Source organism: Heterocephalus glaber, unplaced genomic scaffold (genome assembly GCF_053883595.1).
Source record: "Heterocephalus glaber isolate CG9 unplaced genomic scaffold, H.glaber_assembly_v1.0 deba00000470, whole genome shotgun sequence".
In the NCBI taxonomy this organism is placed as follows: Eukaryota; Metazoa; Chordata; class Mammalia; order Rodentia; family Bathyergidae; genus Heterocephalus; species Heterocephalus glaber.
The window spans coordinates 23,450,744-23,465,692 of NW_028258145.1; the positions used below are offsets into that span (position 1 = coordinate 23,450,744).

At 38.5% G+C, this 14,949-nt stretch overlaps 1 protein-coding gene across 1 annotated transcript; it reads left to right on the forward strand.

Annotated features, from left to right (window-relative positions):
* The first annotated feature begins 9,437 nt into the window (after positions 1 to 9,437).
* Positions 9,438 to 12,463, forward strand: LOC101715891 (regenerating islet-derived protein 3-beta). Its single transcript, XM_004844639.3, has 6 exons — positions 9,438 to 9,508; positions 9,790 to 9,870; positions 10,368 to 10,486; positions 10,688 to 10,825; positions 11,415 to 11,541; positions 12,186 to 12,463. Exons 2-6 carry the CDS (start codon positions 9,792 to 9,794, stop codon positions 12,251 to 12,253), a joined length of 531 nt encoding a protein of 176 aa, XP_004844696.1. The 5' UTR covers positions 9,438 to 9,508; positions 9,790 to 9,791; the 3' UTR covers positions 12,254 to 12,463.
* The last annotated feature ends 2,486 nt before the right edge of the window (positions 12,464 to 14,949 follow it).

Here is a 14,949-nt window from a genome sequence, read left to right on the forward strand (position 1 = left end):
CATACTTCCAAAACTGCTATATAGATTCAATGCAATCGCAATGGAAATCCCAGAGTTATACTTCACAGACCTTGAGAAAACAATCCAAAAATTCATTTGGAAAAAGAAGAGACCTAAGATAGCAAAGGCAATTCTAAGCAACAGAGACAAGGGAGGGGATATCACAATCCCCAACTTGAAACTATACTACAATGCTACTGTGATAAAAACAGCATGGTACTGGCAAAGAAACAGACCCAAGGATCAATGAAACAGATTAGAAGATGCAGAAACAACTCCAGACACACTCAACCACCTCATCTAAGACAAAGGAGTCAAACATCATCACTGGAGGAGAGATAGCCTCTTTAATAAATGGTACTGGGAAAATTTGGATTTCAACTTACCAAATATTAAAACTAGACCTATACCTCTCACTATGCACTAAACTAAAATTGAAATGGACTAAAGATATAAATACTAAAACAGAAACACTAAGCTTGCTGGAAGATAAGTTAGGTAGAACTCTCAAAGACATTGGCACAGTTGGGCCGGGGATTTAGCCCAGTGGTTCTGCCACCTGCCTTGAAAGCACAAGGACCCAATTTCCCCCAGTACCAAAAAAAAAGAGAGAGAGAGAGAGAGAAAGACATTGACCCATGTAAGAAATTTTATGAACAAATCCTCAGCAGCACGGGAACTAGCACAAAGAATCAACAACTGGGATCTCATCTTATTAAAAAGCTTCTGCACTGCAAGAGAAACCACCTGCAGAGCTAAGAGACAACCTACAGTGTGTGAAAAAATTTTTACCAACTATTCCTCAGTCAAAGATCTGCTATTTAGAATGTATAAAGAACTTAAAAAGTCAGACCTCCCAAATTTAAAGACCTAATTCAAAAATGAGCATCTGAAATGTAAAGATATTTCTCAGACAAAGAAGTAGAAATAGCAAATAAAAATATGAAAAGATGTTCAACATCACTGGTCATTTGAGAGATGCAAATGAAAGCAACACAGAGATTCCACCTCACCCCAGAAGGAATGGCTCCTATCAAGAAATCAGCCAATGTCAAATGCTGTCGGGGTTGTCGGGAGAATGAATCCTTTCTCCATTGTTGGTGGGAGTGCAGACTGGTGTAACCACTATGGAAATCAATATGGAGGTACCTCAAAGAGCTAGCATTAGAGGTCCCACTTGACCCAGCTATTCCCCTGCTAGGTATATTCCCCAAAGAAATAAAAGAATTATACCATAGTGATATATGTGCACCCATGCTCATAGCAGCACAGTTTGTAATAGCTAAAACTTGGAAACAGCCCAAATGCCCATCAACTGGAGACTGGATAAAGAAAATGTGGTTTTTTTTTTTTATAAAATGGAATACTACTCAGCCATAAAGAATGAGAATATAGACACATTTATAGCTAAATGGATGCATATTGAGGCCATACTCTTGAGTGAAATAAATAGGACACACATGAGTAAAAAGCAAATTGTTTCTCTGGTGTGAAAAATTAAACTGTAAACAAGGATCAAAATGTATAATTGTAATGTGAAATAGGAAGAAAAGATCTAAAGGAGTAGAAGTGGGAGGGGTAGGGGAAAGGAAAGAAGGGAAAAGAAAAAATATGAAAAAAGGAAAAAATGGAAAAAAGTCTTTGTAAATAGGGAAGGGTGGAGGGGGTGAAGGGAAGGCAGGTGAATGGGGAAAAATTAAGAACCAAGTTTTATCATGCAAAGGTAAAAGCTGCCAATGATAAATATAACTGTATTGTAAACCTAAAATATACCAATAAACCTAATGGGAAAAAAATCCCAGAAACACTAAACTGACTGGAAGTGAGGTTAGGTAGAACACTTGAAGACACTGGCATAGGAAAAGATTTCATGAACAAACCCTCAGTTACAGGTGAAGTAGCACAAACAATTAAAAAGTGGGATCTCTTTTTTTTTTTTTTTTGGCAGGGGGAACCGGGGATTGAACTAGGGTCCTTCTGCTTGCGAGGCAGGGGGCAGAATCATTGACATAAATCCCCAGCCCAGGATCTCTTTTTATTAAAAACCTTCTGCACAGCAAGAGAAGCCACCAAGAGCGTGAAGAGACAAAACACAATGTGGGAAAATATTTTTTACCAGCTGTTCCTCAAAGTTCTACTATCTAGAATATATAAAGAACTTAAAAGAACTAGACCTCCCAAATTTAAAGACCCAATGCAAAAATGGGCATCTGAAATGAACAGACATTTCTCAGACAAAAAATTAGAACTAGCAAAGAAATATATGAAAAAATGTTCAATATCACTGATCATTCGAGAGATGCAAATGTAAACAATGCTGAGATTCCGCCTCACCCCAGAAAGAATGGCTGTTATCATGAAATCAACCAATAGCAAATGGTGGTGGGGCTGTGGGGAAAAAGGAACACTGCTCCACACTGCTGATGGGAGTTCAGACTGTTGCAACCACTGTGGGAATCAGTATGGAGATACCTTAAAGAAATAGGATTGGAGGGCTGGGGATTTAGCTCAGTGGTTCTGTTGCCTGCCTCACAAGTGCAAGGTCCCGAGTTCAATCCCCAGTACCAAAAAAAAAAAAAAAAGAAAGAAAGAAAGAAATAGGATTGAAAGTCCCATTTGACCCAGCTGTTCCCCTGCTGGGTATCTTGCCCGAAGAATTAAAATAATCATACCACAATGATATATGTGCACCCATGTTCATAGCGGCACAGTTTGTAATAGCAAAAACATGGAAATCACCCAGTTGCCCATCAACTGGAGACTGGATAAAGAAAATGTATTTTTTAAATAAAATAGAGTACTGCTCAGTCACAAAGAATGAGAAACTAGAGACATTTATAGCTAAGTGGATGCACACTGAGGTAAAACTCTTAAGTGAAATAAATAGGACATGTGTAAATACTGAATAGTTTCTCTATTGTGAGAAACTAAAAGTGTAAATAAGTATCAAAATATATAATAGATAACGTGAAATAGGAAGAAAAGGTGCAAAGGGGAAGGGGAAGTGAGAGGGGTAGGGGAAAGGAAAGGGAAATGGAATAAATACGAGAAAAGTAAAAATGGAAGCAAAGTTTTTGTAAATAGGGAGGGGTGATGGGGTTGGCGGGAGGGTAAGGAAATGGGGAAAAATAAGAATTGAGATATAGTATGTAAAGGTAAAAATCTCCAATGATGAATGCCATTATATTGTATACCTAAAATGTACCAATAAAATTAATTTTTTAAAAATTACACAATACGCCCTTGACTAACAAACATTCAGTTTGTCACTGAACCAGCTGGAACAGAGGTTAGGTAGAACTCTTGAAGACATTGGTGTAGGAAAAGATTTTATGAACAGAACCTCAGTTGCCAGTGAACTAGCACAAACAGTCAACAAGTGGGATCTCCTCTTATTGAAAAGCTTCTGCACAGCAAGAGAAACCACGAGCAGTGTGAAGAGTCAACCCATGATGTGGGAAAAAAATCTTCACCTGCTGTTCCTCAGACAAAGGTCTACTCTCTTGAATCTATAAAGAACTTAAAAAGATCAGACTTCCCAAATTTAAAGACCCAATACAAAAATGAGCATCTGAAATGAACAGACATTTGTCAGACAAAGAAGTAGAAATAGCAAATAAATACATGAAAAAATGTTCAACATCACTGGTCATTCAAGAGATGCAAATGAAAACAATGCTGAGATTCCACCTCACCCCAGAAAGAATGGCTGCTATCATGAAATCAACCAATAACAAATGCTGGCGGGCCTGTGGGGAAAGAGGGACCCTGCTCCACTGCTGGTGTCAACTGGTGCAACCACTATGGAATCAGTATGGAGATACCTCAAGAAACTAGGACATGAAGTCCCATTTGACCCAGCTGTTCCCCTGCTGGGTATCTTCTCCAAAGAATTAAAAGAATCATACCACAGTGATATATGTGCATCCATGTTCATAGCAGCACAATTTGTAATAGCTAAAAGTTGGAAACAGCCCAAATGCCCATCAACTGGAGACTGGATAAAGAAAATGTGTTTTTTTATATAAAATGGAGTATTACTCTGCCATAAAAAATGAGAAATTAGAGACATTTATAGCTAAATGGATGCACATCGAGCAATACTTTTAAGTGACATAAATAGAACACACAAGTATAAATACCAAACAGTTTCTCTAGTGTGAGAAATTGAAAGTCTAAATAAGGACTAAAAAGTATAATAGAAAATGTGAAATTGGAAGAAAAGGGACAAAAGGGAAGGGGAAGTGGGAGGGGTAGGGGAAAGGAAAGAAGGGAATGGAATTAATATGAGAAAATGGAAAAATGGAAACAAAGTCTATGTAAATAGGGAGGGATGGAGGGGTTGAAGGGAGGGCAGGGCAAGGGGGAAAAATAAGAACCAAGAGAGATTATGTAAAGGTGCACATTTCCAATGATGAATGTCATTATTTTGTATACCTAAAATGTACCAATGATTCAAATGAATAATTGATAATGTGAAATAGGAAGAAAAGGTCCAAAGGGGTAGGGGTAGTGGGAGGGGCAGGGGAAAGGAAAGAAGAGAAAGGAAAAATTATGAGAAATGGAAAAAATTGGAACAAAGTCTTTGTAAATAGGGAATGGTAGAAGGGGTGAAGGGAGGGCTAGGAATGGGGAAAAAATAAGAACCAAGATGCATCATGTAAAGGTACAAGTTCACAATGAGAAATGTAATTGTGTTGTATACCTAAAATGTACCAATAGAAGAATTTAAGTATTAAGAAAAACATTCAGTTTATTAGCTTTCACATGATTTGTATATGACTCAGTTTGTTGGATTTACGAACAAATCCAACATACAAATGTTCTCCTAGAACAGAACTCATTTGTAAGTCAAGGACTTATTGTAGTCCAACTACCTTAAAAATCCTCTACTTCAATAAATTGGAGAATTCAGAAAATATGCATAATTCCTCGGTGAACCAAGAAGATAGTAAAAGCCTAAATAATTCAGGAACAGTCAAAGAAAATGAAGCAGTGATTTAAAAACAAAACAAAACACCTATCAACTAAGAAAAATCCAGAATCTGATTTTTTCAATGCTGAATTCTTTTTTTAAAAATTAATTTTATTGGTACATTTTAGGCATACCATATAATGACATTCATTATTGGAAATGTGCACCTTTACATAGTCTCTCTTGCTTCTTAATTTTCCCCATTCCCCTGCCCTCCCTTCAACCCCTCCATCCCTTCTTACTTACAAAGATTTTGTTTCCATTTTTTTATTTTCTCATATTAATTCCATTCCCTTCTTTCTTCTCCCCTACACCTCCTGCTTCCCCTTCCCCTTTGTCCCTTTTCTTCCTATTTCACATTATCTATTATACCTTTTAGTCCTTATTTTGCTCACCTCCTCTGTGCTGGGAGTGGTGGTATGGAGGACCAGAAGCCCCTTCCTCTGTGCTGGGAGTGATGGAATGGCAGCCTGGAGGTCCCTACCTCTGCTTTGGGAGCAGTGGTACATGGCTCAGAAGCTCCTTCTTCTGCACTGGGAGCAGCGGAACCATGGCCCGGAAGCCCCTTCCTCTGTGCTGGGAGTGGTGGTGGTATGGTGGCCCAGAAACCCCTTCCTCTGGGCTGGGAGGGGTGGTATGGCGGCCCAGTAGCCCTTTCCTCTGTGCTGGGAGTGGTGGAACAGTGGCCTGGAAGCCTCTTCCTCTGGGCTGGAAGCAGTGGAACTGTGTCCCAGAGGACCCTACCTCTGCACTGGGAGTGGTGGAATGGTGGCCAGGAGGCCCCTTCCTCTGCACTGGGAGCAGTGGAACCAAAATAGATAAAATTCTTCAAGTCAGAGGCATAGGCAAGGACTTTTTGGACAGAACCCTAATTGCAGATGAAATAACATAAGAAATCAGCATGGGAGATCTTATTAAATTAAAAATCTTCTCAGCAGCAATGAAAACAGTGAAGAGAAAACCTACAGAATGGGAGAATATATTTTCCCACTACTCTTTGGAGAGAGGACTAATATCTATAATATATAAAGAATTTAAAAAATTAGACCCCAAAATATAAAAGACCCTATCAAAAATGGGCTACTGAAATGAATAGATACTTCTCAGAAATACAAATGGCCAATAAATAGATGAAAAAATGTTCAACATCTCTAGTCATTACATAAATACAAATCAAAAGGACACTGGGATTCCATCTCACTCTATAAAGAATGGCTATCATCAATCAAACAAATAGTGATGAGGCTCTGGAGAAAAAGGTACTCTTCTACATGGCTGATGGGAATGTAAACCAGAATCACCACCATGGAAAACATATGGAGAGTCCTCCACAAACTGAAAATAGAAATTCCATGCAAACCAGATCTTTTCCTTCTAGATATCTTACCAAAAGAGTTAAATAACAATATATTACAGTGATACATGCATATCCCTGTTTCTAGCAGCATAATTCATAATAGCTAAATCATGGAAATTGCCCCTATGTTCATTAGTAGGTGAACTCATAAAGAAAATGTGTTATTTCTACATAAAAGAGTACTCCTTTGCTATAAAGAAAACAAATGATTTATTCATAGGAAAATGGATGCACCTTGTGGCTATAATATTAAGTGAAATAAATCAGACACTCAAGCTTCAATATTGCATGATTTCTCTTAGATGAGAAACCCAAAGTATAAATAAATTAAAAAGCAAATTAAAATGGATAATATAGATAATAGAAGACAAGGTGGTAGATCTTTCACAAATGGGAAGTGGACCAATAGATGGAGGAAGGTGGGTGAGTGAGTAGGTAAAGGGAAGGGGATATAAAAAAGAATTAAACTATGTCATGTATATGTGCCAACTATCTACAAAGAATATAATCAGTATGTATCATAAGCATGTACTAATAAAAAAGAGAAAAGAAATAATGGGATTACATTTTCTAAAAGTAATGCTGTCTGACACCAAATCTAGATCTAGGAAGCTCAGAGAACACCAAGTAGGATAAACACTAACAATCAAATTTAAACACATTATACTCAACCTACATAACAACAAGGACAAAAAGAAGATCTTGAAAGAATCCAGGTACATATGGGAGAGTTTTTTATAGAACAAAGATAAAAATTGGAACAGAGTTTTCATGAGAAAAGAAATGTAGAATGAAATATTTAATGTATTGAAAAATATCTATATTTTTATAGAGAGCAATGATATTCTTCAAAAGTGAAGGAGAAGGATCCAGGGATTTAGCTAAGTGGTGCCCCTGCCTTCCTCACAAGTGCAAGGTCTCAAGTTCGATTCCTGGAACCAAAAAAAAAAAAAAAAAGTGAAGGACAAATACATTCTGTGAAAAACAAAATCTTAGATAACTCATTTCCAGCATACAAACCTCTTCAGAAATGTTAATATAAGTTCTTCCAAACTTCATAAGGAAAGGTCCAAGTACTCACATCTATTTAAAGACAACTATTAAAATGTTGTGAAGAGTTACAATGAAGTATTTTTTAAATTTTAATCAAGCTGAAAGATAATATTTGCTTAGCCCATTTCCCATTTAGAAAAAAGAGGGCAGCTAACTACCATCATTCATTTAATTTTCAGCAATTGAGAATTACTGTATTGTGTAAATAAAAGTACTACTACTAAAAACAGAAGACTATAAATAGAATTTTTTGTTATCAAATACTATTGGTAGATTAGAGCAATGTGAAAATCATAGTAAGAGAAAATATGTTGTGGCAAAATATGCTAGCATTATGACTGTAATCTGCAAGTTATCTCAGAGTAAAAGCTGTGGTTCCAAACACTGTCATTAAGTTTTCTTTAGATGATTGTAGCTAATGGATAAGTGAAATGAATGACAGTAATGTCATAAAAGATGAGAAAGAGGAACTTATACCCAATTATCTCATAATCATTTTTCCTTTTCGGTTTTTAAAAATCAGGATCTAATCATGGGTCAAACATTATATGATATATATCATACATGTTAAGAGTTTCATTTTGCTTTATTTCCTCATATTCATTTACTCGTGAAATAGAGCTATTAGTACCTTAGGGTTTCCCCCTGCTGGCCTTTCCAACTGTATACCTGTGCTGTAATAAAAAATACATCTCCTCTTTGTATTTCCTTCATGATAGTGGTATATGTTAATAAAGGTTCTCATGCTGTTCTAATCTCAAGAAATTCTTGTGTTCCTAAAAATTTCAAGGACATTGAAGAATTTTTGTTAATGTGTGTTACTGATATTTATAACACTACACATTGAAACTGAAATTTTAAAACATATATATATGTCATTTTTGAGAACATCAGCAAAATAACTATGTGAATAACCAAAATTTGTCAGCCTGTTTTTGAAGTAAATAAGGACATTGCATGAAAAGAGTGAAATAAAACTCAATATTAAACAATTATTATTTTTCATTGATATCCACTCTACTGTATGCAGCACATAGAATTCCCATTTGGTCATATACACTATTAAAATATATATTAAATGATAATTAATTATCTTTATGGCTTCATCTAGTCCAAAGACATTTTTTAAGTGAAAATGTTGTGTTTACTTCTTGGAAATTCATGGATATAAAGGATACAAATTGACAATATTGCTTTAATCTGTGCTAAAGCACCAGAATATTTTCCTGCTATTTCCATGGCTCTATCAGTACAAATGTCAACACAATGAAAACAACAAATAAGATTCTAGTATAATCATGAAAATTATTAATTTTACAGCCACCCAGCAATGTTCTTGAGGATCCCATGAGTATATGATCATAATCTGATCATGGTATTCTGAGGTATTCTATTAGGAACTGAGGAACTATTTCTATCTCCCACACAGAAGTGGACAGAAGGCAAGCCAACTCAGCTGTGTTGTTTTGGAGCTGGCTGGCCCATTGATTCACAGCTTCCTTCATATCTTGCTACAAAACTGAAGCAAAAACTCTGAACCATTACCTCTTCCCTTGGTGTAATTTCTTTCTTTTCCTTTCTCTAATACAAGTGTCTTCACAAATACTTCTAATTCTTAACTGATTCATATTTTTCTTAATAATGTGTTTTAAATATGGCTAGACAAGTTATAAAAGAATGCATAAGTACATGCAAAAGAGTCAGTTCTTCCAGGTTGATCAAAGGTACATGGCGAGTACATATTTTCTTTAATACTCAAGGCCACAGTATTTTCAAACTTTGGAATATCATAATTAATGCCACAAGCCTGCTGATATTTCTTCAGTTTCTCGGAACAGAATATCTGTAATGGTGGGTAAAGTTCAAACCTCACCTGTTCCTGGAAACAGAGCTGACCTGCTAACAGGAAAGAAGCAACAGGTGTGGTGATTCCCAGTCTCTGCCAGGAAATGTCTCCTCCTGTTGGTGGGGATCTCTTGGAATCCATGCCAAACCCTACTTCTGACCCCTGTCTTGCTTATGAATTCCAGTTAGTAATTTCATGCCCCTCCCTCAAAACTCCTTATAAAAGACCAGACTTTGCTAGGTCAATGAACATCAGATTCTTGCAAGAGGCAAAAGAGGTAAGTGGGAGCTGAAAGAAATGGAGAAGGTGAGGATATGCATCTGCCTCAGAGAACACAGGAGCTGAGACTTAGCAGAGGCTGCCTTGGGAGCTGTCATGGAAAGTAGGAAATATAGATTTCCCAATTCATTCCAGATTATAGAAGGGGATGGGTTCAATCAAGATCAATGCACCCCTGTAGGAGTAGACACAGGAGAAGCAAAGAGGCAGTGATATCTCTCCACATCCTTTTCCTGACCACATCTCTTTCAGAGAATCTGATTGTGTCCTCTTGCACAGATATGATGCTGCCATCCATGGCCCTCAACAGCATGTCCTGGATGCTGCTGTCCTGCCTGATGCTCCTATCTCAGGTATATGGTAAGATTTCTCAGGTCCAAGGTCAAAACCAAAAAGGGAAAGAAGGCTCCTATGTGTCTACTGTGGTAATGATGAGATGTACCCCCAAGAAAACTACCTGTAATTCTTCCATTAACCTGCCTTTCTTCTGGTTACCAGTGGTGATGGCACTGAAGTGGCCCATTAACAATAGAACCAGATGTGTTTCCACTTGGCCAGGAATTTATAATTTATGTTAATGAGTTGAAATGGGAGGGTGCAGAAAGTTAGTAATGAATTTTAGAGAAGAGTAAGGATTGAAGAACCCAAGGTAGGATCTGTCGGCCCAGAGTTAGAGGAATTGTGGAACATAAATTAGGGGAAAGGATCAAATGAAAAGAGGCTCCCCCAAATAGTAGGCCTGGTTCAAGTTCAAGTGTTTCTCAAAGGGTGTAGGAAGTCAAGATTATAGATTTAATACCCAAGGATAGGTCTCATAAACATTCACTCACTCCTCTCTATTTCTTGTTCTACCCTAGGTGAAGACTCCCAGGAGAAAATTCTCTCTCCACGCATCAGTTGTCCTAATGGTGCCAAAGCCTATGGGTCCTATTGCTATGCACCATTTAAGACACCAAAATCTTGGATTGATGCAGATGTGAGTGCTTACTGGTGGGGTTGGGGGCAAAAGGAGAAAAGACATGTGGGTCACAGGGTGAGGTATTCTCCAATCTTAGGGGTTCTTGGGAATGAGAATGAACATGCTTGTCCTCCAGATAATCCATCTTTTATATAACTCTGCCCCGCTCTTCCCCCATGAGATGCATGCTCCCTCTCATTTTCTCATTTCTCTGTGCAGCTGGCCTGTCAGAAGCGGCCTTCAGGACACCTTGTGTCTGTCCTCAGTGGAGCTGAGGGGTCCTTCGTGTCTTCCTTCATCAAGAGCAGTGGGATAAGCTCCTATTATGTTTGGATTGGGCTCCATGACCCCACACTGGTGCGAATCCATATTTTATTCTCTCTCATTTCTCAGCTGATTATGTTACCTAATCTCCCTCTCCTGGATCTGCCTAGGAAAACAGGCAGGAATAGTGAACTCAGATTCTGGGTGATATTTGGGACAAAGGAATGTCCCTGAGGTCAGTTGAAGAACAGAGTTTTGTGAAGATTCCCATGCTTCAAACTGATCTGTTTGTTGTTCAATGTTGCATAATTCTCACATAGTCCCCTTGAAAACATTTCTCTGAATTTCAAGGAGCCTGCCCATACTATTTCAAGGAAATCCTAAGTGAAGATTCAATCCATATTTGCTCTCTATAGAATAGTTATTGCTTTGAGGTCAGAGGCTAACTACCAATACAGCACCACATATATTCAGCACGAAACATATTACTTTATGATAAATACCTCAGATTAGCTAATAGGAGAGGAGAATTTATGGAGAGAATATCATTAGGGGGCTCTGAGAATCATGAGGAGAAGCAGACAAAATTCCATGAAGCTGAATAGAGTGTTCCATCTAAGGAATCATACCAGCAAAGCTGTAATAACCATTCCCTTCATCTGGCCATATTGCTACCCTATAGGGCCTAGAACCCAATGGAGGAGGATGGGAGTGGAGCAGCACTGATCTGCTGGATTACTTCAACTGGGAGAGGAATCCTTCCACTGCCTCAGACCGTGGTTACTGTGGAACTGTGTCACGAAACTCAGGTAAAAACACAGGAGCAGCCTCTGCCCAGTGTTTCCCATCCATACTTCATGGAGTCTGAACTTTGAGAAAACTTGCTGATCTAGGAAATGCAATGTTTGTTTATCTCCTACCATCTTGCCTCATTTCTACCCTGTTTCACACTTGGTCCCCTGGAACAGGACACTAGTGAAGATGAGGGACAAGTGTTAAACCTAGGCCATAATCTGAGATGCCTCTTGGCTTTTTTTTTTTTCCCTCTTGTCTCAGCTTCCCATGTAGCTAGGAGTATAAACATGTACCACTAAGCATGACTTAACTGGTCTTTTTTTTCAATTTTTATTTTTTATTAGTACATGTTCTCAGTACATAAAGATTACATTCCTCAAGGAGAGTTGGTACATGTACATAATACATCTTAATTCCTTTGTCATACCCTTTCTCGCACCTCTCTCCCTCCATGTCTTGGTCCCCATCCCTTTTACAAAAATCTATCTCCCTATTTCTAATATCTAACTCTTATTTTGCTCTTTATTTGTATTTTGAGATTCTCATATAAGAGGAAGCATGCAACATTTAAGTTTTTGTATCTGATGATTTTGCTTAATATTTTAGTCTTTTTCACAAAATCTACCTGTTCAATTAACTTTATCTCTTCTGACTTTAGGATTTGTAAAGTGGAGAGATTATAGCTGTGATGTGCAGTTACCCTATGTCTGCAAGTTCAAGAACTAAGATAAATAGCAGCCTCAACTTGTATGAACAAAAGTCCAAATATGAAGATTTACCTAAGAAGGGAACGGTCTCCTCATCCCCCCAAAACCTGAACCCTCCTGCAAATCTTACTTCTTCTGCTCTCCTCTCTGCCCAGGCACTTTTGTGTGTGTTATGAAACCTGAGATTTCAGAGAGCAATAATAAAATTTCAGTTTATACTGGTATTGTATTTCTTGTATACCTGTGTTCTACTTTTACGTAAGTCTCTATTTATTGGAAATTGTGTAGGAAGGAAACTTCCCTCTTCCTATTTCCCCAGACCTATGGGAAAATGCAGAATGATCCAGCCCCATCAGTGTATTGGGATGAAGGTTTTGGCCATGCTTATGTAAGGTTGTGTTTCAGACAAATGAAGATATTGCTCACCCAAACACTCAGTGCCCATACATTCCGCCAGCTCATATCATTGATGGTGTGATACAATCATTTATAAGAGGCTCTGATTTTGTTTACCACAGTGTTTTTTAGAGAGTTACATTAGCAGCATGGCAGAGTAGGACATTTCAGCATGTGTTTCCTTGCATAAACATCAATTTGAACAACTGTCTGGTCACAAAACTAACCTTACAAGAGCTAAGGAGACCACGTAGAAGATTTCAGCACTTTTATACATCAAGAAATGAGAACAACTGTATAAAGGTGAAGAGTTTCACATTGTGCATGTTACCTTTTCCCTATACCTTTTCCCCATACCAAGGCAGCACAGAATAGAGGGAAATACCCTGTGCTTGGTCAAAGACAAGTGACGAGCCTCTCACTCTATTGTGGGCCCCAACAGCAGAATCATCTTTGTTAAACGTGGTACTAAGCAGGCTCCCATGTTCCCTGTCAGGAAGCAGAAGGATGCATTCTTATACCTGGCTACTGTCTTTGCTTATAGGAGAGACAAATAAATCTCTCCATCTTCAAGTGTGGGTTCTGGGTATTTTATCCTGTCAGTGGAGATTAATATTAGTACCTGTAGTGGAGTCTTTGCTCTGGCTGTACCTAATCATGTAGTTCCAAAGCCTTTAGAAGTGATTTGCAGGAGGTGTTTAGAAAGTATTGGAGATGCAGGCTAGAGAACCCCTAAAATGCTATAAGCAGAGCCTAATAGATGATTCTGATTGGAGTTGAAAAGACCAGATTGCTAATAGGAATTCAGACAGCAAAAATCAGGCTCAGGAGATTTTAGATGGGAATAAGGGCTTCCTTAAGGCCACATGTTCTACACTCAGTCAAAAAGTTTGTCTACATTTTCCTCATGCACTGAAACTTTGTGTGAGACTAAGACTGTGGGCAATGGACTAATTGATCTGGGGGAGGAAATTCCAAAACAGCCAAAACTTCAGGCTGTGGAATGGGTATTTCTGGGTGATGTTACTCAGATTTATAATGAACATCAGGAGCCAAAAGTAGAGGCAAGAGATGTGAAAAGTTTACAGTTTTACCAGAAAGGAGGCACCTGCAAAGTTGGGGCCAAGGAGAGTGATTTCTAAAAAGATTAACATTAAGAAGAAATCAAGTACTTTTCATCCGGACCATTGAGAAGATGCTTTGAGTTCATCTCAAGGAATGACCAGACTGCCCACTGAAGACAGGTTCAAGTGTGCAAAAGAGTAAACTTACTTGAAAGAAATTCCTTTGAGAAGAGAACCCTAGGGCATCTTTCTCATTCAGAGCTACTAAGCAGGTGTATACTTGAGTCCACCTATCCAGGTACTCAGAGGCTGCTGCAGCCATGATGGGCAGGTGGTGCAGACACTGGTCAAACTGGAGGCAGGTCTTGGTATCATCTACATGGTTTGCAGGTTTTTCAGGCATGTAGAAGGCAAAAGTTATGGAATCATACAGGCTCTTAGCCAGATTTCATAAGATCTTGAGGCCAGGCAAAAAAAATCTGTCATAGTGTCACAGTTCCTGCCTGTAATCCCTGAGAAGGTGATACATGAAGGTGTGAGAGTGAAGCTGAAGTAACAGTGGAGACCCCAGGAAGTTGGAGATGGCAGGAATGTAAAATGTCTGCTGAGAAAAATAGCAGGAAGTCAGTGAAGCTAGCAGCAACAACAAACCAACAAACACAACAACAGTCCATGCGGGCTTCAATTGGTAAGGCTATGAGGGCAAGGCTGCCAAATACCCTGGTAGCTCACATCTCACTACAAATAGCCCCAGGCACTGGACATGGAACTGTTTTGGTCTGATTCCTTTCTATTCCCTTTTTTCTCACTTTTGGAGTGAGAAAGTTTATTCTTTGTCACTGTGTGTTAGAAGTATTTAACTTTATTTTTCACTTCTGCAGGGGCTCACAGCTAAGAGTTTGCCTTGAATCTCAGAGGAAACTATGGACTTGGACATTTTAGCATTGCTGAAGCTGTTAAGAAGTTGATAAAATTAGAGATTCACTAAATATATTTTGCATCATGAGGTAGACATGAGCCTTCAGGGCCAGGGGCATAATGTTGTGGTTTAGATTTTCCTCACAGTCTCATGTGTTCAGAGGTAGGGCCTATTCAGAAGGGACAGATCACTGAGGACATTAGCCAAAAGGCTCTATTTTTCTCCCTGGTTGTTCCTTTTGCTCTGTACTTCTTAGTTGCCATGGTTTGAACAGCTTTCCTCTACCATGGCATTCTACCATACCATTTTTTTACTGAAGCCTGCAAAGCATAGACT